The 22,711-nt window shown below is 50.1% G+C and overlaps 7 protein-coding genes across 7 annotated transcripts; 3 read left to right on the forward strand and 4 right to left on the reverse strand.

Annotated features, from left to right (window-relative positions):
• Positions 1-815: 815 nt before the first annotated feature.
• On the forward strand, positions 816-4,673 carry J7T55_014169 (uncharacterized protein; the record flags this gene model as incomplete). The annotated part of the gene is made up of 3 exons (XM_053132223.1): positions 816-1,406; positions 1,463-2,327; positions 3,424-4,673. 3 exons carry the CDS (start codon positions 816-818, stop codon positions 4,671-4,673), a joined length of 2,706 nt encoding a protein of 901 aa, XP_052989770.1.
• A 291-nt stretch (positions 4,674-4,964) lies between these two features.
• On the reverse strand, positions 4,965-6,281 carry J7T55_014170 (uncharacterized protein; the record flags this gene model as incomplete). The annotated part of the gene is made up of 1 exon (XM_053132224.1): positions 4,965-6,281. One exon carries the CDS (start codon positions 6,279-6,281, stop codon positions 4,965-4,967), a length of 1,317 nt encoding a protein of 438 aa, XP_052989771.1.
• A 1,715-nt stretch (positions 6,282-7,996) lies between these two features.
• Positions 7,997-10,445, reverse strand: J7T55_014171 (uncharacterized protein; the record flags this gene model as incomplete). Its single annotated transcript, XM_053132225.1, has 9 exons — positions 7,997-8,254; positions 8,321-8,423; positions 8,489-8,505; positions 8,659-8,733; positions 8,857-9,018; positions 9,089-9,175; positions 9,244-9,406; positions 9,767-9,806; positions 10,409-10,445. The coding sequence occupies 9 exons, from the start codon at positions 10,443-10,445 to the stop codon at positions 7,997-7,999; spliced, it is 942 nt and encodes a 313-aa protein (XP_052989772.1).
• Positions 10,446-11,532: 1,087 nt separating this feature from the next.
• Positions 11,533-13,211, reverse strand: J7T55_014172 (uncharacterized protein; the record flags this gene model as incomplete). Its single annotated transcript, XM_053132226.1, has 3 exons — positions 11,533-11,667; positions 11,735-12,289; positions 12,342-13,211. 3 exons carry the CDS (start codon positions 13,209-13,211, stop codon positions 11,533-11,535), a joined length of 1,560 nt encoding a protein of 519 aa, XP_052989773.1.
• Positions 13,212-14,865: 1,654 nt separating this feature from the next.
• J7T55_014173 (uncharacterized protein) lies at positions 14,866-15,159 on the reverse strand (the record flags this gene model as incomplete). Its single annotated transcript, XM_053132227.1, has 2 exons — positions 14,866-15,015; positions 15,085-15,159. The coding sequence occupies 2 exons, from the start codon at positions 15,157-15,159 to the stop codon at positions 14,866-14,868; spliced, it is 225 nt and encodes a 74-aa protein (XP_052989774.1).
• Positions 15,160-15,908: 749 nt separating this feature from the next.
• J7T55_014174 (uncharacterized protein) lies at positions 15,909-17,426 on the forward strand (the record flags this gene model as incomplete). The annotated part of the gene is made up of 4 exons (XM_053132228.1): positions 15,909-16,596; positions 16,652-16,778; positions 16,832-17,265; positions 17,338-17,426. 4 exons carry the CDS (start codon positions 15,909-15,911, stop codon positions 17,424-17,426), a joined length of 1,338 nt encoding a protein of 445 aa, XP_052989775.1.
• Positions 17,427-20,019: 2,593 nt separating this feature from the next.
• J7T55_014175 (uncharacterized protein) lies at positions 20,020-22,482 on the forward strand (the record flags this gene model as incomplete). Its single annotated transcript, XM_053132229.1, has 6 exons — positions 20,020-20,442; positions 20,502-20,646; positions 20,746-21,774; positions 21,885-22,201; positions 22,269-22,375; positions 22,437-22,482. The coding sequence occupies 6 exons, from the start codon at positions 20,020-20,022 to the stop codon at positions 22,480-22,482; spliced, it is 2,067 nt and encodes a 688-aa protein (XP_052989776.1).
• Positions 22,483-22,711: the final 229 nt, after the last annotated feature.

Raw genomic sequence — 22,711 nt, forward strand, 5'->3', positions numbered from 1 at the left:
ATACACCAGCTTAATCGGGTAAGCCTTTAGCATTATAATAACAGTGTTTATATTTACTAGCCTTGACTTTATTATTATAAATAATTTAGATAAATTTAAACTTCTAAACTGCTAAGATTCAAGGATAAACAGATTTCTATTGTCGAATTCTAAGGTCCAGCCTCACTACAGGAAACATCAACTCGCCCGTCTGCCAGGCACAGTCCTGATGTTTGCAACTGTCAGCTCTCTGTGCAAGTCTAAATCAATTTTCGAGGAGAGACTTCAAGGCATGAAAATGTAAGGGATATCAGTCGCAACCGTTTGCAGGTCAAGTGACCACGTCAATTCCGTGGACTCTGAGCACGAAACTGGCGAATGCGGTTGCTTATTAAAGCTTCAAAAACCACCCTGAAGCCTGCTTTCTTGACACATACTTCTCTATAAGATGATCTACTAGGAGAGGCCGCTGTTAAAAAAAGCGTGACCCAGCTGTTTGGAGCCGTGCCTTAGCGAGCGATAAAGGGGCCCTGGCGCGGTTGTCTCAGGGACTAGAGGTTGGGCACTTAAAGTCGCCCGCAGGATCAGGGAGTCATTGACGTAATAATCACTAGCCCAAAACCATCGAGCAACGGTCAGTAGACAAAGGATATCGAGTAGTTTTCCCGCGGAATATTTAAGCGCTGACTGGCGATCTGATAATTTACATTAAAGCCATGAGCATGCAAGTCGTAAAGTATTGTTCGAACCCGAAGAAAGCATGTATGACAGGGAGCATGAACTGACTCCGCCGCGCCTGGATCGAGTCTATCTGTGCCTGAATGTCCATATCGATCATGAAGCGTCGTGATCAAATCCTCGCTCTCTTGGTCATCCTTGTCATCTCCGCCGGATTCACACTTGGACTCACCTATGCCCCTTGTTATGCCTCCCTCTGCTCCGAATCCTATCTGCCATATGAAACACGCCTTCATATTGTAACGTTCTTCTCCATACTTGCCAGCACTGGCAGTATGCTATACTTGCGCGCTACCTTCACTAAAGCCAGACAGGCAAGCAAGTTTTACATCATTCAGCATGGACTTCCCATCCTCGGGAAGCGCGTCAGCCTTGGTGGAATCGTCATCTCGGTCTGGCTTGTTGGACTGAGTCTTGCGACTACGGGATTTTGGGTAGGGCCATTGTTGGAGTACTGGGCGAGAAGGTCGGATCCATTGGATTGGGCAACTGCACAATTACGCCTCACTGTGACTGGAATCATTGGGCACCATGCGGATTTGCTGCTGGGCCTGGTCATAATACCAGTGTCCAGAAACAGTTTCCTTGGCCAAGCGTTCGAGCTGCACCAGAGCACGCTCCTGTATGCGCACAAACTGATCGCTTATGTACTTTTCCTTGCGGCTCTCGCACATGGAGCGGCATATTATGTAAGTCATGGGATCTCGCTCATCCGGATATCGTTCATTGATGACCGTTGTGGAAGACTTTTGTCGGCGCGTATCGCCCGGCCTCGTCAGAGCGAAAAGAAGCTTTCAACATCGACAATCCAACCCAAACTATGGCTGAAGCGGAACATGGCAGTGGGTGGTACTATGCTACATTGCCGTCTGGGATGATAGGTTTCCTGCTGGTGATTGCAATCATCATCACTTCGCTTCCGGCTCTGCGACGCAAGAGCTACAACACTTTCTACTACGTTCATTTGATCTGTAGCTTCTGGGCTTTTGTTGCATTGAGCGTACACGCTAGCACCGACTTCTACTTCCTATTCCCTGGACTTATACTGTGGGTTATTGATTGGTGCTGGAGGATTTTCCGAGGTCACAGTGGCGGCTTGGGTAAAAAGGTCGTTGGAACAATCGAAAACGCTGGGGACGGATGGTATAGGATAAGTCTGCCCGCCGCGTCGAAGATGATCGATGAGACGTGTGCCGTGGAAAAGGAATCGACAATCACGCACCCCTTGCAGTCTTACAGCTTGGTCATTCCAGAAATCAGCAAGACACAGAACCACTCTTTCACAGCCACTCAGGTTGGCGCTGGGGCAGAGGGCCCTGGCTTCCTCCTGCAACGGGCACAAGGCAAAATATCCAAGAAGCTAGAAAAAGAGTGGACTTGGAAGCTTGGTGCAATTGTGCCCGAAGTTGGGAGCCGACGAGACCTTGAAGTGAGGGTTGAGGGCCCATACTACCCAAGCGATGTCGGTTTCACGGTCGCCTCAAAAGTAATTTGTATAGTTGGCGGCACAGGGCTTACTGGGGCGTACAGCCTCGCTGTGTGGTGGTTGAAACACCGATGTCAAGATGCCCTGGCAGAATTCCAGCTGGTATGGACAGTGCGATACAACAGTACGACCAACATTCGCGAGTGGCAGCAGCTAGAGGAAATGGTTGCTTCCGTCCCAAATATGAGTCTCCGGGTCCATGTCAGCTCTGAGTCCGGTCGCTTAGATACGGAGGGTTGTCTCCGGATATTTCTCTCGGAGGGGCAAGGACGCCATGCTGCCCCAGGAATTAGTCGTAAAGCCTGGATGTACGTCTCTGGCCCTGAGAGTCTTTTAAGCACAACAGAAACGGCGTTTTTAGCGGTTCGAAGGGAGATCATCAATGCTCGGAAATCAAAGAATCCGCAGACTTGGGTTGTGGCAGACTTGGAGTGTTATTCTGCGAAATGGGAAGTATGAGGGAACAAAATAGCCAAATCCATGAACCTTATCGAATCATTGAGTATCATGACTAGCATGCCGCAGCAATTTATCATTGTGCTATGAGAATGTAACAATTGCAGAAAAGACTTGTGGCCCCCTCTCTTTGGCTGTCCAAACACCTCGCCTGGCCAAATGAATCACATAAATGAAGCTCTGGATTGTGCGGCTACCACTGCAGATGGGAGCCATCGGTCCTCAATCAGGGTGAAATCGATCGGGATTAGATTGTTACGTGGCAGCATATGACCAGTCGCAACAAAAGCTTGCGAGCAGACATGAAATGAGTCCGAGAACTCAATGCTTTTTAGGCTACCTTGGTATTATGTTCTCGTACTTTGCCGATGTCACCTCGCATCAGCCCCCCGTCGTCGATGTTGAGATTCTGACAAATGATCAGATCTTGATAGCTTTGATAATTCAGCGGCGCTATTACACTGCTCACAAGTGGCTTCAAGGGAGCGAAGGATCCATTGCCCAGGAAAGGAGTGCTGAAGGAGCGGGTTCTACCTAGACGGGGAATAGTCTCAGTGTTAGTGTTAGTCCGAAGTGCATAAAAGACCGAGAAATTTCGGTGTATTCGGCATTTTGATGTCTAAGCAAGAAGCCAGAACGAGACGCCTGAGAATACTTTAAAATGTCATGATGCGCCCAGTATCGCTGCTAAGGGGAACGAGCTATTACCTCAGAATTCATCAAAACCTATTATTCGACAACATTTACACTTCTTATTCGCTTAGCGATAACTGGCTTCATTATGTCGAGCGAGAAGTTGAATGTAGCCATCGTCGGTGCTGGTCTTTCAGGCCTCACACTGGCTCTTGGCCTACAAGACCAGGGCATTTCCTGTACCGTTTATGAGTCTCGTCCAGGTCCCCTCAATATTGGCGGAGCAGTGATGCTATCTCCCAACGCCCTCAAAGTGCTCGACGCGTTGCACCTGTACGACGGTCTCAAGACTCAAGGATGGAATTTCAGCTATCTCCAGTACAGAGATGTTTCCAACAAGCTCCTCGAGACCTATGAATTTGGCAACAAAGATGAGTACGGCTACGAAGCCCTGCGCATTTATAGGCATGTTCTTATTGATACACTCTTGGCCGAGCTCAAGCGGAAGAACATACCCATACAGTTCAATGCCAAATTCACCCATGTCATTGATGAGGATTTGGACGCAGTCTTATTCGCCTTCACGGATGGTTCAACAGGCAGGGCCGACGTACTGGTTGGCGCGGACGGGATACACTCCAAAGTCAGAAAGTACCTCTACCCCGATCTCGAGCCAGAATTCATCGGGATGGCCGCAACCACCGCCGCCGTTCCCACGGCTCAGCTGAAGTTACCAGAAGGATACCACCTGCCAGTCACCATTACCTCGCCGCAAGGCGCCTTCGTTATTGCTCCCCAGCAGCTTGACGGATCGGAAGTCCTCATCGGGAAGCAACGAAGGGTATCAGAACAGGACCGCGCAGCCTGGGAAAAGACTTTGGCAGACAAGGAAGACGCTGTGCGCTTCCTTCAGCAGGGCCAGGAGCAATTTCCAGAGATTGTTCAAAACGCCGTTTCGCAGATAAACCCCGACAAAATCAATATCTGGCCATTTTTTGTCGTACCCAAGCTCGATCGGTGGGCCTCAGAGAAGGGGCGCGTGATCATCCTTGGTGATGCCGCCCACGCCATTCCACCCTCGGCCGGCCAGGGCATTAATCAGGCTTTCGAAGATGTTTACATCCTTTCCCTCCTGCTTGGAAGGACCAGTGAGATTATGAATCTACAGGATGCGCTGAGCTTCTGGCAGTCGTACAGACAAGACCGCGTGGATAAAGTGTTTGAGCTGAACAAGCAAATTGATTTGAGGCGTATGCCTGTTAACGATGCTGTCATTGGAGAAAGCAGCGTGATTCATAAGGAAGAATTCGATTTAGAGTGGTTATACAAGCCAGACTTCAAGCATGTGGTTGAGGAGTGGATTCTTAGGCAGAAAGAGTAAGGCTTGATCTTAAGGGTGGGAGCACCACATCGGCGTGCAAGAAGTCGAGGCTTTCCATGTCCTAGAGATGCGAATTAAATCTGGGAAACAGACTTGTTCACTTAATTCAAATTGGATTTCATTAGTTGCATCGCATTCTCAAAAACCTGATCACTTCTCAACTGTTGCTGGTAGACCTTGGTCTTGTCAGGCTGCAGACCCTCCATAATTTCTTTCACATGCGGCCCATCTTTTGTCGGATCCGAGCCCTAAGCGGTCTTAGAATCGACTTCCTGTATCAAGTTGTTTTTCTCAAAGTCTATAGAAGACACGCTCGCGCTCCGCATTCCAGTATAGACGCTTCCTGCGCCCGTCGTGGCGATCGACACCTGTGTCTCTGATTTCCTTCATTGTACGATCAGACTCCTTCTGCAAAACATCCTCCGATGGTGTGCCGCACTTATCTACCATCGAAAGTTCTGTCTCGACAGATGTGCCAGCGTTAGACATCAGAAGCATATGTGTGATCTCCAGACCGCTGACTGCCTGTCTCCCAAAAGGACGTTGTAAGGCGAACAGTCCCAGACACACCGGTACACAAACTCCTTGAGCATCGGCCATTTTCTGGTACATTATGTATTCATTAATCAGCCTGTGTTGGTCGTCCACGGCTACCCCCTTGGCGCAAAAGGTATATCCGAAACCTGCAAGAGTCACCTTGAAGAATTCCGCGTAATGGCCTTGATTGGACACGGCAGGCTGTTGACAGAAACGACTTTGGTCTATTTCGAGTTGTTTTTGAACCAGGAAATTGAAGGACTTGTCATTGAGTTGCTGTGGTGAGTCCTTGGTTCTCTGAGGCCAATTGTGCTTGACGTAGTTGGGACATCCCTCGTCAGATAGATCGCCATTCTTCAGTCCTAGAAGGCACTTTTGCGTACAGTATTCGCGACATGTTGCATCAACGACTCCTAGAGCTTTTATATTCTCGATGGTTGTCTCTAAGGTACCATGGATAATGCTGTCGTTGTTGGCTATCAAGGGCAATTCAAGGATAATCCGAGGGAGGGACGCCGTTGTGTTTACCCAGACACATTTCTCGTAGTGAAGGCGGAGGGACCCTCTATTTGGAAGCTCCAAGTCTGAGAAGCTAGCTCCCTTGCCGTCGTAATCACTGATCACGTCCGAGGGTACAAAACAGCGGACGAGGAATGTTTCGGGATGGATGGCTACGAGGCCTGCCGCCCAAAGTTCGTAAATATGTGCCAACATGGCAATTTTGGTATTTTCTGGGTCGTTCGATGTCTTTCCACCAATGTTACTACCTGGACCTCGTGCGACAGTTGTGTTGGGTCCAGGGTCAAGTACATTGTACCAGAATAGCCCAGGGGCGCAGCCATTCTTCCAGAAAACTTTCTTCCCAGAGATCGCGCAACAAGGAGGAGACAGTTCCTGAGACAGCCCAACTTCTATTCTTGATTTCGGGTCACTGGCGGCGATACTAGACAAGGAGACCACAAGGGCAAGTGATGTGTATTCATGCGCTGAATGGAACAGTCCAGGCGTGTGAGGACTTCCCATAGCCTTAGAAGTCGATACACCGTTGGAAAATCTGGGAGAACAGAGCATCGGATCTTTTCGGAATTCGTTGAAGGTGGTAGGTTCGGAGCCACATAGACAGCAAACACAGATTCCTACAACATAATATTTCGTTAGTTTGGTGTGATTCCAGCTCCGGAAACTCAATTACATTGGGTGTTTTGAGCCATGCGTTGCTTGCCGTCTTCTGCGGTTTTCATCAAAGGGGATCCACTTGCTCTTGATATGACCACAAGAAAAGGTCTTCATCGCGTCGTCAACAAGTTCTTTGACATTGCAACAAGCGTTGCAGTGGCGGGCGAAGTAGTAGCGACCAAGAGCAATCGGCCTCATCATGTTGCCGTGCATACCGTCTAAGGCTTCTGCTGTAACTCCATCAGAACACAAGCCGCCAAGGGGCCATAAAGCCCACGCAAGACCGACGGATGATTCATGAGGGGATCCCGTGCATTTGTCCATGGTTAAAGTCGTAGATCGCAAAAGTTGGTCCAAGGCATCTCTAAAGAGAACTTGAGGCCTCTTTGGGTCTTGATAAAGCCCTGCAAAAGGTACTCGAAAGCGATCGACAAAAATTACATTCCATGCTGCCATCCGCAGCTCTCGATCTGTGACGTCCATCCAGGCAGAGTAGACTTTGTTGCAATGCGGTAAGAGAGGATCCGGTGTCTGACAGGAGTGCCTCCGATGTCTGAGGGAATATTATCGATTCAATTTGTCTGGTCTTGCGGTCTGACGGTCGACGGGTGGCCAGTCGCCTGTACGCTCTCAAAGTCCACCAAGAGGAAACGAATGGTAATTGACACTTGTAAAATCTAAGGTGGCCAAATTAATAATGATTAACATGCCAACGACATGAATCACTTCATTCCGGCCGTCACGACTCGTCCATTCGCAAGGGCAAGGCAGCAATGGGACTCTTACCTGGTCACTGTCTTAAGGAACCTCCTTTTCTTTTTCTTTATTTCCTGTAGGTGGCCTGTTTATCCGGTAGAGAAGTTGAGATGCAGGTATGATTTGGTTAAAAAGAAAACAGAGATGTCCAAATATTCGTCCGCGGCCCTTGCGTCGCTCGTTCCCACACAGCATACTTCATCATATGCTCTCTCAGCTCCCTTCCTCCTGCAGGGAGAGCTTCATCCCGAGAACGCTGCTCTTTCGGGGAGTGCGGCATGCTCACGGCCAGTGTGATTAGGTCTCCTTGGAGGCGCGATTGTCGTTATTGAGTGGCTAGAAGTGTAAAGAAGGAAAGAATTGTGAAACCTTTCCCGAAGGAAATTATTCCACGCGAGGAAAACCAGAATATGTCACAGAGTGTGTGATGTGATGAAGAAAAGTGCCTTTCTCTTTACGTGGTCGGAGAAGCAGGACAACGGCTTTGCAGGTACTCTGATTCGACATGTGCTGAGACTCGAATGCGTAAATCATGGGGCTCGTATCAGATGTTGGACACGCATATGAGCTGCTTTTACCTTACTAAGATCCCATTTCTGCCTTGTAGCTTTGATTGTAGGTGCTGATATAGGACTGCCGGTGGCACGACGCTCATGATTTCGTCAAATAGGTCATGTAGTCCCAGAAGGCCTTGCAACATAATATCCCGTTATCATTTTAACTCCCTATCGCGTTCAGGCATCGTATATATACCAATGACCGAGCTAAACACTTATCCGTACCCGAACCTGCTCGTGTTTGGCAACCCACTTGAGCAGCTACTGACAGAGTACCTGGTTACCTTCGCGGAAAGTCTAGACGTAGACATAACAGAAAGGACCGGCCAGAGTATCGAGTGCATTGCCTAGCTTCAATTTGTCCCCAAGCACCCCATACTCGAGATCGTCATCCAGAGTTCCATTCTTGCTCGGTGGAAAGTTGCCCATTGTGGTGCCCCCCGAAATTTGGCGCAGCCTTGCTGGAAGGTCCTGGTTTTGCCATATCCACCAAACTCGGTCGATCATGCCGTGATGCAAGTAAAAGGCAGGGTCTCCGGGAGACACAAAGAAGTCCTATCGACTCTCCGTCAGCTTCTGTGGCCATTGCAATATTCCCCGGCCGAGGATTGTTGAACCTACACCTGCAGGGTCTCCGCCAATAGTGTAGTGACCTGCTGTATGAACGCCCCAGTCGTTTTGCAGGCCAACTCCTTGCATTTTGTTTTGAAAGGATCCTATTTCGCTGCTGTTTGTTATGAGGGCTTCTGTATAATTGGCAGCAGTTTTCGCGGCACTGTATTTGTTGACGTCCCGTCGGAGACATCCTAGACACATGATTAGTTGACCTGTGTCTTGCAAATACAAGGGAGAGATTTGAATTGGATGGATGTGTCAAAGAGCTTAAGTCTTTAATTTGGTTGTGTGAACAGTGGCTATGTGGCAGGGCAAAGCCTATGGGGCTGGTCATTGAAACTCACGAGGGTTATGGCCCAGACCGTCAGCTTGAGGATTGGCTGGTACATTGAGGGAAGCTGAGCCAGGAGCAATCGGTCCTAAATTCACGGACATACTGAGGATGTCTTCAGTTAGCAAAGCTCTCAAGGACATGTCTTTTTTTCCTATCGTGTGCAGGAGTAGAGATTCTATACTTGCTTTCGAAAGGGCCCATCAGTCACACAACCGCCACCCTCATCTGCAGGGATAAGTCCGGAGGGACCAAAACCAACAACCACTCCGTCGTAAGGATATTTGGCGCCATTTCCAGACAAGCTTGTTGCATTTCCATTAAAGATAGGAGATTTTATGGGATCGGAAGCATGTCGGGCCCAATTGTTATACTATTCATGAACAGGTCAGAAGTGGGAGATGCTAGCACCTGGGTGTTGTGCCGTAGCGAGAGTCACTTACAGGTTGATAACCCTTGTAGCCACACTCGTCTCGCAAAGCTTTCTCATACAGCCAAAGGTAGACTCGATGCCAACCCAGGAAGCTCGCCTGTAGTCTTAATAGTTACATCAATTGTGACTGTAAGAGTGGGGCAATGGACAGGAATTCAAGCGCACAGTCCCGTGTACCGAAAACGTCATCTCGATGTGCACTGCGACAAAATCATCGAACCTGCTCTTGGCTCCTGGAACTTTAGCACTATCATGCCTGGACGGTAGCGACTGGAGGCAGAGGACCGCGTTGATGTAGTCTTCCCGTTCAGAGAGACCGAGATCGCTCCTGAAGACGTGTTAGCAGCTGCAGCAATCCTCGTGGATTGTCGTCAGAAGCATACCATTCTTTTCGTTCCACAGCTGTCTTAAGAGTACATTGAGTGTTGGATGATTGATTATTTAAATAGTGTCCAAGATTATTGAGGCCAGCTGCCGCGAGACGATCAACAGCGTCTTCAGGGTATAAACCAGCGGAGACGGGAGTCAACCGCGACAGACACAGCGTGAAGCTAAGCCAAAAGAGTGGAATATGCATTCTGGATTAACTTCAGCAAGGTAAAGTTGGAAGATCCAGAAGGGTCTCTACTCTCTTGGTGTTTGAGCCCACTGCCTCTTTTATACTTGGAATTACGGGAAGGAAAGCCACCTGCCTGAGAGACTCGGAGCCACCATCTCATCACAAATATCTGAATAGAGTCAGCAGTCAGTTGTCATGAATATCACCTTGCCGCCTTTCTCCTTCCCAGCGGGCCTTTCCATATTGCAACTCTATGTACCTTGATTGTGACTTGCTTCCACAGGTCAATTTGTACATTGTTCCCAGACCGGAAGGTCTTGGCCTACATTGTCTCACCCACGACAGTGCAGCTCATGTGGGTATGCTCAAGCCACTTAAATCCCATGTCGCACATGGCTACCTACACACCAACGTAATATACATCCTTGATGTTGAGGGTACTCACTTTGCTCGGAACATAAAGGTCAGTGCCTGCACTCGAACATATTAATTACCTTAAATATGTGGGTTGCTGAAACCGATTCGTCGTTGAACTGCCCAAGTCAAATCGCAAATGGTCATCTCAATTCTGAGGGCTTGCAGTGCAAGTGCTGGCAATCACAGTCCGGGTAAAATCATTTGGCACACGCCGCTAATACCGATATTCGACCCGCACCCACTTATCAGATACCTTCCAGATTGGTCTGTCCTCTCCCACTGGGTGCCTAATATGCAGCCAGGCAAAGTCTAAACCCAATCTCCATGGCCTTCATGTCTCTACGCCTGGCATACCTTTGAAGAGGTCCAAGGTGTGTCTGTATTTTCTCATAGCAGATGGAAGACGTTGTTGCTCGTTATGGGTCAGAAAGCATGTGCTGGTAATCTGCATCCAAGACAGATCTCCGTGTTTATTCCCTGTTTGAGAGCATTGTCCCGCCCCCGAATTTATTGCGTCGGAAGTGTTGGCTAGCATGCTTTGTGTCAATGCCATCTCGGTAAATGACAGGACCAGATGATCTGGGTCAGCATCAATTTGGCTCTAGAAGATCAACAGAAGTGGCGGTTTGGTTGATCAGAGATGTTTTGAATGTGGTGCTGATGCAGGCGACGTGTTTCTGCAATGTGTCAAAAGCCACGAGTCGATTGCGTGGATTTTAATCTTCCTTTCCGGGGAATTTGAATCAGAAAAAAATTCAATGAAAAGATCAAATTTGAGGTTGAGAAGGCTGCACTCATACTTACAGAAAACACCTTAGTCTTTGGACGTTATATAACGCGGAGGGTTGTGAGTATTCTTATGAGAAGTGGTGTTGAGGTTAAATGAAAGGGGGCACCTGCATCTTTGCTGGAACCAGAATCTATGCAATTTCGGTACTGTGTTTGGTCCAAATCTGTATTCTAGACCAATTACAGAATTTATGTGACACATCGGATCACGCCTTTAACCAGCTTTCTGAGCCCCCACTCACTGTTGCTCCAATCCTGCCATTCCATGTTCGGAGATGGAACCGTAAAACAAGCAGTTCATACCGTACTTCTACGACGCGGCATGGTCATCAATGCTACCTTCAGAGGACTTTCGTTGTTCCGCGGTTTTTACTTGGCACATGCCACCCCCCCCCCTTGTCTAGATGGGGGACATATCAATCATGATTGCACTTGGGAATAAGGAGATTTCGACCAAAACTTCTGGTATTTGTCACATTCTGTTGTAATTGATAAGGAATCTTCAGCATTCTGATCAGGTCCAGCCTTGAGGGTATCAAAGGTAAAAAGAAAAGCCTGCCCACAACGCCTCTGCTATAAAATGATAATCCCCGTCCTGCCTTCATGAGGCATGTTCAAGCTAGCCCAGAGCTTGTCGCTAAAATACAAATTGAGATACACAGGAAGTTTATAGAACGTCCCTTCGTGCGTTAATTGGAGATGAGAGGCCTTTCAGCAGTTCGACGTGTCACGCTCATTGGCAGCGACCCGCCCATGAAGAGTTGTTGGTAATTCTTGAGCGAAGACGGGTCATTGATGAATTGGAAGTCAAAGTTTCGGAACAACTATAACCCAAGTCAGCATATTCATTTTCAAAACAGCCCTGACGTAATGATTTGATTTTGAGCTTACCTCCACAAGAACTTTGTTCAGTTCAATAAAAGCAACGGTCTTTCCAGGGCAACCCCATCTACCTGTGCCAAAGACGAGGTCCGTTTGCTTTCGCATGATGCTCCTAGACTTCTCGTCGGCCTCGATCCATCGTTCGGGCCTGAAGATGTCGGAATCTGCGCCGAAAACGGACACCTCGTGCGCCACGGCCCAAGTGCTGTGTCCTATCCTTGTCCCAGGAGGAATGAATTGGCCATTGAAAGTATCCCCCTCAGGACCAACCTGCTTCATGATGAGGCCACCAAATGGAGGGTTGACCCTAAGTCCCTCGTAGATGACGGCCTCTAGGTAAGGAAGCTTTGTTGCCTCTTCATTAGTTGAGGGCTGAGAGATGGCACCTTCGGCAATGGCTTGGTCGATCTCCTTCTTAAGCTTGCTGGCAACTCTTGGGTTAGATGCAATGTGAGATATCGTCATCTTGATTGCGTTGGCAGTTGTGTCTGAGCCGGCAATGATGGGGAACATGACTTCAGATTCCGCGGACCGTTGGTCCAATCCGTGCTTCAGGAATGACCCCTGTACTTGCAATTAGTACTTTTCTACTCATTTAGCGGTTGTCACAACTTACCAGCAGGTCTTGCTGGTCTTTGGCATCTGGACCAAGACGACTGGCGACCAGTTCCCGGGCCATTCCCATGAGGTACCCAACACCCCAGCTATCTGTGGGCTTCGGTCCGAGGAGCTTGAGCACAGTATCGGAAAGGAAAATTTTCTGAAGAGGTGGAATGTCGGTAAACACTTGGATCCACTCCAAAGCCAGCTTGACAATAGCAATGATGCCACGGACATCTTTGTTCGTCTCAAGCAGGCCCAGGGGCTTGCCGAACGCGAGCTTAGACTTAGAGTCATGAGCATAAAAGTCTGCCAATCTGCCGAAGTCAACTGGCTTGAGTGACTCTTCTGACAAGTATTCACGCTTGATCAAACCGACCAACGCCTGGACTTGAGAGTTAATGTCAGACTCGAGGCCTGGGTTGTCCTTGCCCATGTACCCAGCAGCTAGTTTGCCCCGGAGGGACATGTGAGCTTGTTTGTCCATAACACTCCCCATCATATCATGGTAAGGATCGAGTCTCGTTGCCTTGTACCAGCTGCTCCGCTGATAGGTTGATCGTGCGGCCGACATCCGGCGAAGGTGGTCGGGGCTAGATGCAAGGAGATCATTGGGGCCGATTCTGACCAAGGAGCCATATTTCTTGGAAAGCTCAAAGTATTCGAGATGAGATCGACCGGAGCGTCGGATCCGCAACATAGGGAGGTATGATATGGAAGCGAGGAAGGGTCCTGAAAAAGCTGATAGTCGACGCCATGTCATGAACCTCGTGATCGATAGATATAACACAACGAAGAGCAAGATCAGGACGCCCGTAGATGCAGTTCTCGACTGAAAGTTGACGCCCTCCAACTTCTGGGTGGTCACCACAAGAAGGTTCGCCATCTTGGCTTAGATAATAGAGTCTGATATCGAAGTGGCAACTCCTAACTTTGCCGCTGAATGACAAGTATTTTCTTTTTCACTTGGCTGAGAAGAACAACAATATTGAAACTATCAATATAATTTAAGCTGCTGATGAGGATCTGTTTGACTTCACTCGAAGCCAGGCATGACCATGAACACCCTCCCGTATTTAAAGGACGACGCCGTGACCATTGAGACCGAGAAGGCATCCACACCACCGTCAACTTGAGGCTCACAAAGGAGTCATGCTTCCGGGGCTCCCTCGTGGCATCGCCTCATTCCTGACTGTGTAATCAGGCAGGACATTGAGAGATGGTGTGCCTGAGCAGTGCCCCAGAAACCAGTCATCCGCCTCCGGCGGGAGGTATCCACCGGGTAGAACGGCCGCTCCCTGCTGAGGCGCGGTCCGAATGTGATACTCGAGTCGGATAAGGTCGGCGTGCACGTGCGGCCCCCGATAGATTCGCGACACCCTCCCAGGACACCACGATGTCTGCACTTGCAGCCAACCCCACGAGCCTCTGATGTTGTGTGGAGTGAAAATGCAGGGTTGTATGATCCTCCCTGGGATTCATCTGCACCAACCGCCCCCAAATGGCCCCACGAAGGCTCCACCAGGCACATGGCTAAGTCGTATTGGCGATGTGTTCGCCCGTCACTGACGCCGAGATAAGAATTATGGCACGTTGGCAGCGCCTTCGTGTTACCCATGGACGCCGGCGGCCCATTCGGTTCGCTTGCGGTGTGATATACGAAGGAGGGTGCGCCATCGACCTGCAAGCCTCGAAATGCTCTCGGTGTAGGACCTCGATTGCCGAGGCGTCAACGTCGATGGCCGTGTGACTTGATCTCTAAATAGCCAAGAAAGAGAATACGAAAGCTGTGAAGAGGAGGGATAGAAGTCGAAAAATGGGCGGGCGTCCACCAGAAAAACTATTCTATTCCCGTTTTTGGCCGGCCTTCTCAGCCGCCACCCCTTTGCTGACTAGGGCGGGCGTAAAGATTGATCGGGCGCATCCGATAGAGAATGCGCCTCGCAGTCTCGAGAATAGTCGGGTCTCCTTTCGGCTTTAGGGTGGGCGGCTTACGGGCTGAGGGGTGGGTATCCGCTCTCATTCGACAGACCGAATACACGCGAGCTGCTGCGACGTCTTACGGCCCGGGTGACTCGAACGGGAAAATGGGTGCCTGACTTGGCGGCCCTAGGGCTGAATCCTGAGTCGACCGAGCTCCGTGAGCTGACATCAGAGAAGGAAGCTTCGGCGAAGCCATGGATTAGAATGATCACGAGGTATCCTATTTCGAGCATGGGAAAAGCCCGTGGCTGCCTGCGGGTAAGACTGATAGGGCTGAATGACCGGGGGTTCAGGATTTAGACTACTTATTACATGCGCCGGCGCCACGTTCCCCCCCTTGCGAATTGGGCAGCACAGCGTAGCTCCTTCTGGCGTCTTCAGTCTGATGACTACCGGTTTACCGGCACACCGGTAGCGGTGGCTGCGCAGTTGACCTGGCGTTCAGTGCTGCAGTTTGCGATACCGACATCCACCTTGCATGATACAATTTGGACCTCAACCCCCCAACTGAGCCGTCCACCTAAGCGCCCGCACTCGAATAGGAAACCAAGGCGCGATCACTTCTTCAAGTGCAGCGCCTCCTTGACCTTGTCTAGCTTGGACTTGTTCTGGCCCTCTGCATGTTGGTCACCGGTGGCAGCTGTGCTGCTACCCTCAACGCCCACACCAGCCGTCTGGTCGCCAGTAATGGCTTTGTCTCCCTGCACCTTCGTGTCGATGTGTCAATAGTTTGACGCAGGTGAAGTGGGTGGCGCAAACATTGGGCAGCGACTCACCTTCTGCTCTTCGACTTCAGCCTGCTCCACAATGTCGTGGGCCTGGGTAGCTGCGTTGTCGGTGATTCCGCTCATGGTGACTTATGATTATGTGATCAATCGAATAGGGTTTGGTGTGTTCAATTAGAAATCGAGCAGTACTTTGGATCTGTTCAGCGTCGGGCCCGAGACAGTCGGGACTTCCCACCATATATATCCATATGAGCAGCGCGCGAGAAAATCGACGAGCATATTGACGTTACCGTCAGTCGTCATGCCGAGTCTCATTTGGGGCAAGATGACCACTTGGACGTCATTCGACGTGCAACAGAGGGGTTCTCGACCAAGGAGCTCACAGCTGTCATCCAGCACACAACCGTCTGACGTCCCCGCATCGACCGTTGCCAGAAAGCGAGTGCAACGTCCAATTATGTTTGTGAAGCCTGCATCTGTGTGTTGCATCGCCAGAAGAGGTGGCGTCGAACTACAAAACGGCCAAGCTTGAGTATTTGAGCCGGTCGATGTCAGCGATTCCATCATGGTTGTCCTGATGATGGACCGCGTGATCTGAACACGAGCTCACATACGGTGCAAGACGCGACATCGACATCAAATGGGGTTTGCCTCGTAGAGATGCGGCATGCTTGGGTCAGTGCTCGGCCCCTGGCGGCCCGTCTGATTAATAAGAAGGAGTCGTCGGATGGTTTCAGGGGCACTGCATTATCTGAAACATGGTCACCGTGGCTTGATGACCCCGAACTCAAATCCAACAACACGCCTTGCAGACCCCCAAGCAACGGAATCTTACAGCAGCAAGAACATGCGAAGCACTCACGTTGCCTGCCATGATCTTCAGGCAGAAGGCGATGTTACTTTCCTGGCTGCTGACAGTTATTAGCTGTTCGAGCTTATCCGAAGCTCTTTTGTTGTGTCCTCTCTTCCCCTACTTTGACTCGCACGAACATGCTGTGTGCCCCATCGGTGCATCTGTACCGAGCTGGGCCTCGAATTCATTGGACAGCGGCTGGTTAAAGGGAGATGCCTGCCACAAGTTGGGCTCGGATCAGTTCTGCACTTTCACCCATCCGGGATTCAATCGTGGCCTTGGTGTATCATTTGTCACCAGGGATGCGATACTCAAAGACGTGTCATCGATGCTTGCTTCTGAGGTAGTCAACGCCGAGAATGGAAGTGTTGCTGCCGTGCCGTCTTACGAAGCCAAGCAAATACCGGGAAAGGGAGTTGGGTTGATTGCAAATCGTAATATCACACAGGGAGAGCTGATTATGGCCAGAACTCCGGCAGTTGTGGTGGATGGTACAGCGTTCAACAACTTGAGCACGATTCATCTCACACAGGCACTCGCCCAAGCAATCAAGTCCTTACCGCAGGGACATCAAAAGGAGTATCTCCGCCTGTCAACCCATGATGATGTTGCTACATTTGAAGAAAGGGTATACAAAATTTTCGCCACGAACAATTTCAGGACGAAATTTACCAATGGAAACGACTTCCACTCCACATTCACTGAAGGTTTGACTATTCGTTCACATGTTATAGTCTGCGAATCTGACGATTTGACTCGCAGTGTCTCGACTCAACCACGACTGTCGTCCCAACAGTGGATATCATTTCGATGCGTCCACGTTGTCACAGAATGTCTATGCGGCTCGCGACATTCGCACCGGAGAAGAACTAAGCATTGCCTACTATGAGTACGAGCGACAAAAATGTGATACGTTCCATGCATGCTGACAACATTTGGTAGTCCACTCCAAGCCCGTGCCGCACGGCGGCATCAGCTGCAATCTCACTGGGGCTTCCAATGCACATGCAAGCACTGCACCGCAGATCCGGAATTGGTTGCAAAATCAGACCAGAGAATTGAGCAGATACACGCTCTGTGGAGGGATCTCGACGATTACTCCCCGGCTTCTGCTGGCTCGGCCGAGAAAGCAGAGCTCCTTGTGCAGCTCTACCAGCTCGAGGGTGTGGAGACTCGCATACATGAAGCGCATTATCGGGCCGCGATCGAGTGGAACGGTGTTGGGAACTCAGTATTGGCACTTGAGGCGGCACAAAGATGCCTCGATAGAGGGGAACTGATGCGAGGGCCCGACGCGCCCTTCGCAAGGAACATGAGGGAACTGATCCAAAATCCACAAAAGCACTGGAGTTGGAACTTCAGATTGCCGAACAAGCGTGAGCCTGTTTCGTAGGCATTGTTCCGGGTGAGAGCGAGCTAAGGAAGCTATAGATAGTGTCTGACGGTAGAAGAGAAGCAGATCCAAGAACTTCTCGAGCTGGGCAACGTGCTGCTTGTGCTGAATTTGGATGCGATATGCGCTATGTTTCTGGTTTGATATGGTTATCTTTACACCTTACAGTCATCCCAAACATCCAAGTATGAGCCGACTGCCACATTTCCTTGAATTGCATCCTTCTGTGAGATATCTCCCTGTGAGATGACTTTCATGAGATACCCTTTCTAAGAGAAACTCATGTGACACAACCTCCTATGGGTCAAGATTCTGTAGGATATCGAATTATGAAAGACCATTCTGTAGAATATCGTTCCATTGTATAATGCTATAGAGGATCACCCTCATAAAACTACATTCTATAGGATGATTTATTAAAGGATGGCCTGTTATAGGATGCCCCCCCCCCCCTGTAAGATAATCTATGAAGTAACCCAGATGATGACCTGTGGGATGAACTCTTGTATGATGTTCACCTGTAAAGTAATCTCTTGAAAAATACACTTTGATGAGACGACTTCTTATAGAATAATCTCATGTGATATTCCTGTCGAGAAAGCCGTCCATATGAAGCGACACCAGATTATCGGTGTAGCTAACACTGGCACTATGTCATCCTTGAAGTCAGTCAAGTCTAGGGTCAAAGAAAACAAGAAATCGAATCAACTCTTGTGCAAGTTAGATTGTCAGATTCGTAGGGTTGGGAAAATCCGATGAGAAAGGTAAATTTGGCCATTTGAGGGTCATATAATTACCCAGACACCGAGTCCGTCTGAAACATATTATTTAGGGAGATGAAATATATCTGGCTCTGCTCCTGGGTCTAATCTCATGTTTGAATATTTTTCCAGTTTGTGATCTACACCACGAACGCCGAAGCAATGATACAAATCAGCAAAGCAATTCGACCGAAGTGCTGCACTTCGTCACATATCCAGGGAGCAGGCGAGGGCGGGCGTGTTATGTGATTGGTTGGCTGATATAATCACGCTTATATAAGCAGACACATACGATGAGCCAACCACTACTCTAATGAACACTTCATGATCAGAATAGCAAACCAGAATACTTATTCTCAGCTTAATCCAAAAAAAAGAAAGGGGGGGAAAAAGTGGCAAAATAAGAGGGTCTTGCCGTGGATTGAACACGGGGCCTCTCGCATTATTGATTAGGGTTTTCCCTAAGCGAGAATCATACCACTAGACCACAAGACCTGATAAATATCAGACTGATGTCTGATTGGTTGGTGTTCTGGCCAGAAAGAGAAATTATATAGGCTGATTTGGGCCTAGCATGCCGGCTAACCTTACGGTCTTACTGGGGGTGCAGAAAGCGTGTCTCACAAGAACACTTGATTTGCTGAGGCTCCAACCGCGTTCTTATCTGCCAGGGTCATGGGCTCATCACTTCAACAAGGTTACCCCACAAGTTGACAGACCAGGAAATGAGCTCTTCAAAGCGCCAGTTCTTCATGTCAAGTTATTTCATCATTGAACATATTCAATGTGCACAGGGTGTGACAGCATTGTTTTGCCCCATTTGCCCCTGTCTTTCACCTTCCTATTGGGGGACAGCAACGCCGCTATCTCAAGCTACCAGGTACCCAGCTAGACCAGCTAAAAGAACGGTGAGCGTGACTGGCGTGCCACAAGATAACAATTGAGAAGTGGCGTCATGTTGGAATTGGTGTCCATCCGAACTTCATCAGATGCCTTGGATTCCCAACGCCAAAGATGTATGTGGCTTTGACGCCGTTGTGCCTTCTGAACCCCTCCCCTCTCACCCCTCGCAGTCCAATGTCGATCACAGTCTTGTGAACTTCGCAGTGAGCGGTCACGCACAACTCTGACCACCCCCTTCTTTCTAAGGTTCCAACCCAGCTTCTGATCAGGGCAGCATCAGCCGAAGCCACTCTATCTGGGTCCATGCAGCTGGTTTGAACCACAGTCAACCCCTCCCTCAGATTCATGCGGGCCAGGGCAGCACGCAATAAAGTTTTAAGCTTTGTTGGTCCCCACACCCGGTCCTCAAGTGCAGATGATTCGCACATCGTGCATACGGCGGCTTTCTGCCTCTATCCCCTCTATCCCCAGTACGGAAGCTCCAGCTCCTCTGCTTTTACCCGCCCATCCTGAACCCCAGACACTTTTGCCCCTGTCCGGAGCTTGTTCTACCAAATCATGCAAACCAAAACAATGCTGCCTGGCTGCGCGGCAGCATGATCCGAGCGCGAAATGGAAAGGTGACAGCAAGCTGCACTGCATTGCTGTGCCAAATCTGCTGTGCGGCTCGAGTGTCTATCTCCAACCTTGCCTCCGCTCGGGTCCTGTCCCACCAGGCCTAAGATTTGGCTCAATCGTCCTCAAAGCTTCCATGACGATCACAGGAGGTCCCCACTCGGGGAAGACGACCCCTGTCAAAATGAATGGTCGGAGTTCGTCTCCTGTTCTCGGTTCAGACTAGAGTCCCCCTGCCAATTGCGCGATGTTATCTTGTCGTCGCGATAGGGTCCCATTCGGCAGGGGCGTTGGCGACGGCAGATATATAAAAGCTTTGCCAAGGGGCGGGTTCTTTGCCCTAGAAACTATTAGGTCTTCTTGGCCACGTCCTCCCTTCCATTTCCCACAAGCGACACCACCTCACTCCACTCGGTTGTCTGTTGCTGGTGCAGCTTGCCAAGTAGACACATCCCACGATGCTGTACAAGCAGTTGGTCGCCGCCGCTTTCTGCGGTGCGGCAGCTATCGACTCGGCCCTTGCCAGCCCCTTCGATGGCGGCCGGCTCCTCAGCAAGAGGGAGGTGCCTAGCACCCATATCCGTCACGAGAGGCAGATGCCTCACTGGGCCCGGACTTGGGAGAAGAAGCAGAAGGTCAAGAAGTCTGCTGTACTGCCCATGAGAATTGGGTTGCGACAGGCTGAGGCCAAGCTTCAGGAAGGTCGCGACCTTCTGATGGAGAGGTCAAATCCTCTGTCCCCGTACTATGGCCAGCGCATGACTCCCCGTGAAGTCATTGACTTCTTCGCACCCCCGAAGGAGAGTGTGGAGGTCGTTAGGGACTGGCTGGTTGCTAGTGGAATCAACGTCACTCGGATCTCACAGTCAGTCAACAAGCAGGTATGCTGCATCCAAATGCACTCACTACATGCCCGGCACACTGAGCTCACATCCTGCAGTGGATCCAATTCGACGCCACGACCGCGGAAGTCGAGAATCTCCTTGTTACCGACTACTATTATTGGGAGCACAGCCCAACAGGGTCCGAGAATATTGCAGCTGAGGAATATCACATTCCGGCCCATGTGCAGACCCATATTGATTGTAAATGGCCCCTTGTTTCTGTCGTACCCCTACGGACTTCCCATGCTGCAATGACACCGTCTTTGCGTTTGAGAACTTGGACACTAATTAGGTCCCTAGACATCACCCCGGGAATCCGTCTTCGTGCCGATCCAGGTCGTGTTCGCAGTCTCAAACGCCGTGCCGAGGCCGAGCAGTTTGGAAAACGCGCGGTGAAGGCCATGAACACTGGAATCGACGTCATTGGCCCCGATGCTTCAAGTTTGCCGCCCCTGAACAGCTCCGTGTGCGACTCATACGTCACACAAGAGTGCATCCGAACCCAGTACAGTATCCCTAAGGGCGATAAGGCTGCCGAAGGTAACGAGCTCGGCGTGTTTGAGTCTCTAGGCGATCACTACGCCCAGAACGATCTTGATGTCTATTGGTCCACGCTGTATTCAGAAATCCCGAATGGTACCTATCCCATCGAGAAGGGCATTGACGGTGCCTATGGTGCTGCCAAGACTCTGGAGGCGGCTGGTGTCGAGTCCGACCTGGACTTCGAAGCCGCCCAGCCTCTGATCTGGCCCCAGAGGACTATCCTCTTCCAAACAGATGATGAGTACTACCAACAAAACGAAACAGCTCAAGACACGCCTTTGAAAGGGTTCTGGAACACTTTCTACGATGCTTTGGACGGGAGCTACTGCACTTATAGCGCATATGGCGAGACGGGCAACTGCGTTCTCCCGGAGTGCCTCGACCCTGCGTACCCGGATCCTAACCCAGGTGGCTACACAGGACAGCTCCAATGCGGCGTCTATGAGCCCACGAACGTGATCAGCATTTCGTACGGCGGAGGCGAATCTGATGTCCCCAGCTATTACACCAAGAGGCAGTGCGACGAGATTATGAAGTTGGGTCTGCAGGGAACTACCGTCGTGATCAGCTCTGGTGACGACGGTGTCGGTTCATTTGAGGGTGACGGCGGCCCGAACGGCTGCGCTGGACCCGAAGGGAAGGTTTTCTACCCCGCCAGTGATGCCACCTGCCCCTATGTTCTTGCAGTTGGATCCCTGCAGTTGGACAAGGTGTCTGGAAATTCTTCGACGCCCAAGTATGTCGAGAGTGCCACAGCCAGATTCCCCTCTGGTGGCGGCTTCAGCAGTACGTTTGAGACTCTCATATTCCTTGAATGGGTTCATGGGCCGAAGTTCGGTTCAGATGCACCCGTGAGACAATGATCTTGCTGAGTATACTGACGAAAATGTGCCTAGACTACTTTGATACGCCCGACTATCAGAAAGACCAGGTCGCAACTTATTTCGACACGGTCACGCTGAACTTCACTGGCTACACTGATCCAGGCACGAACTTCTCAACTGTTGGCGATGGCGTCTACAAGATTGGTGGTCGAGGATATCCTGACGTGTCAGCTATCGGGGATGACTATGTCGTCCGCGCGCAGGGCTCCTGGGGCCGCGTAGGTGGCACGTCTTTGTCTGCACCAATCTGGGCAGCCGTCTTGACCAGAGTCAACGAGGAGAGAATCGCGGCTGGAAAGAGCACCCTCGGTTTCGTGAATCCGACTCTGGTGAGTTTCTGTACCAAGATTGCCTTGCAGCAGGGTCAAGCTTGATTTGTCGACTAATACGTTGTAGTACGCACATCCTGAGGTCTTCACAGATGTCACTAACGGGTCCAACCCCAACTGCCATTCCACTGGTTTCTTAGCTGCTCCCGGCTGGGATCCTGTCACCGGACTAGGGTGAGTGCACCTAGAACCCCTATGGAGCATCGGCCACCGTGTGCTAATTATTCTGAAACAGTTCACCCGTATACCCCAAGCTTCTGGATCTTCTTTTGAGTGTCTAAATTAAACCACCACTGTACATGTAGAAAGTATTGCGAACTTCGACTACAAGAGCGTTGGTTCTGACTCAATATGTAGCTTTAATATACGAACATAGAAGAAGACACAAAGAAGAACAGAAAGTGTATACAAAACATAAGTCCTATCCTGCAAAGCGGTGTAGTATAATGTAACAAGGATAAGTGAACGTGGGAAGCCTTTTACAAATGTGAACCTAGAGAGAGGGGTTGG

This window comes from Diaporthe amygdali (genome assembly GCF_026229845.1).
Source record: "Diaporthe amygdali strain CAA958 chromosome Unknown NODE_30_length_622097_cov_64_914702, whole genome shotgun sequence".
NCBI lineage: Eukaryota > Fungi > Ascomycota > Sordariomycetes > Diaporthales > Diaporthaceae > Diaporthe > Diaporthe amygdali.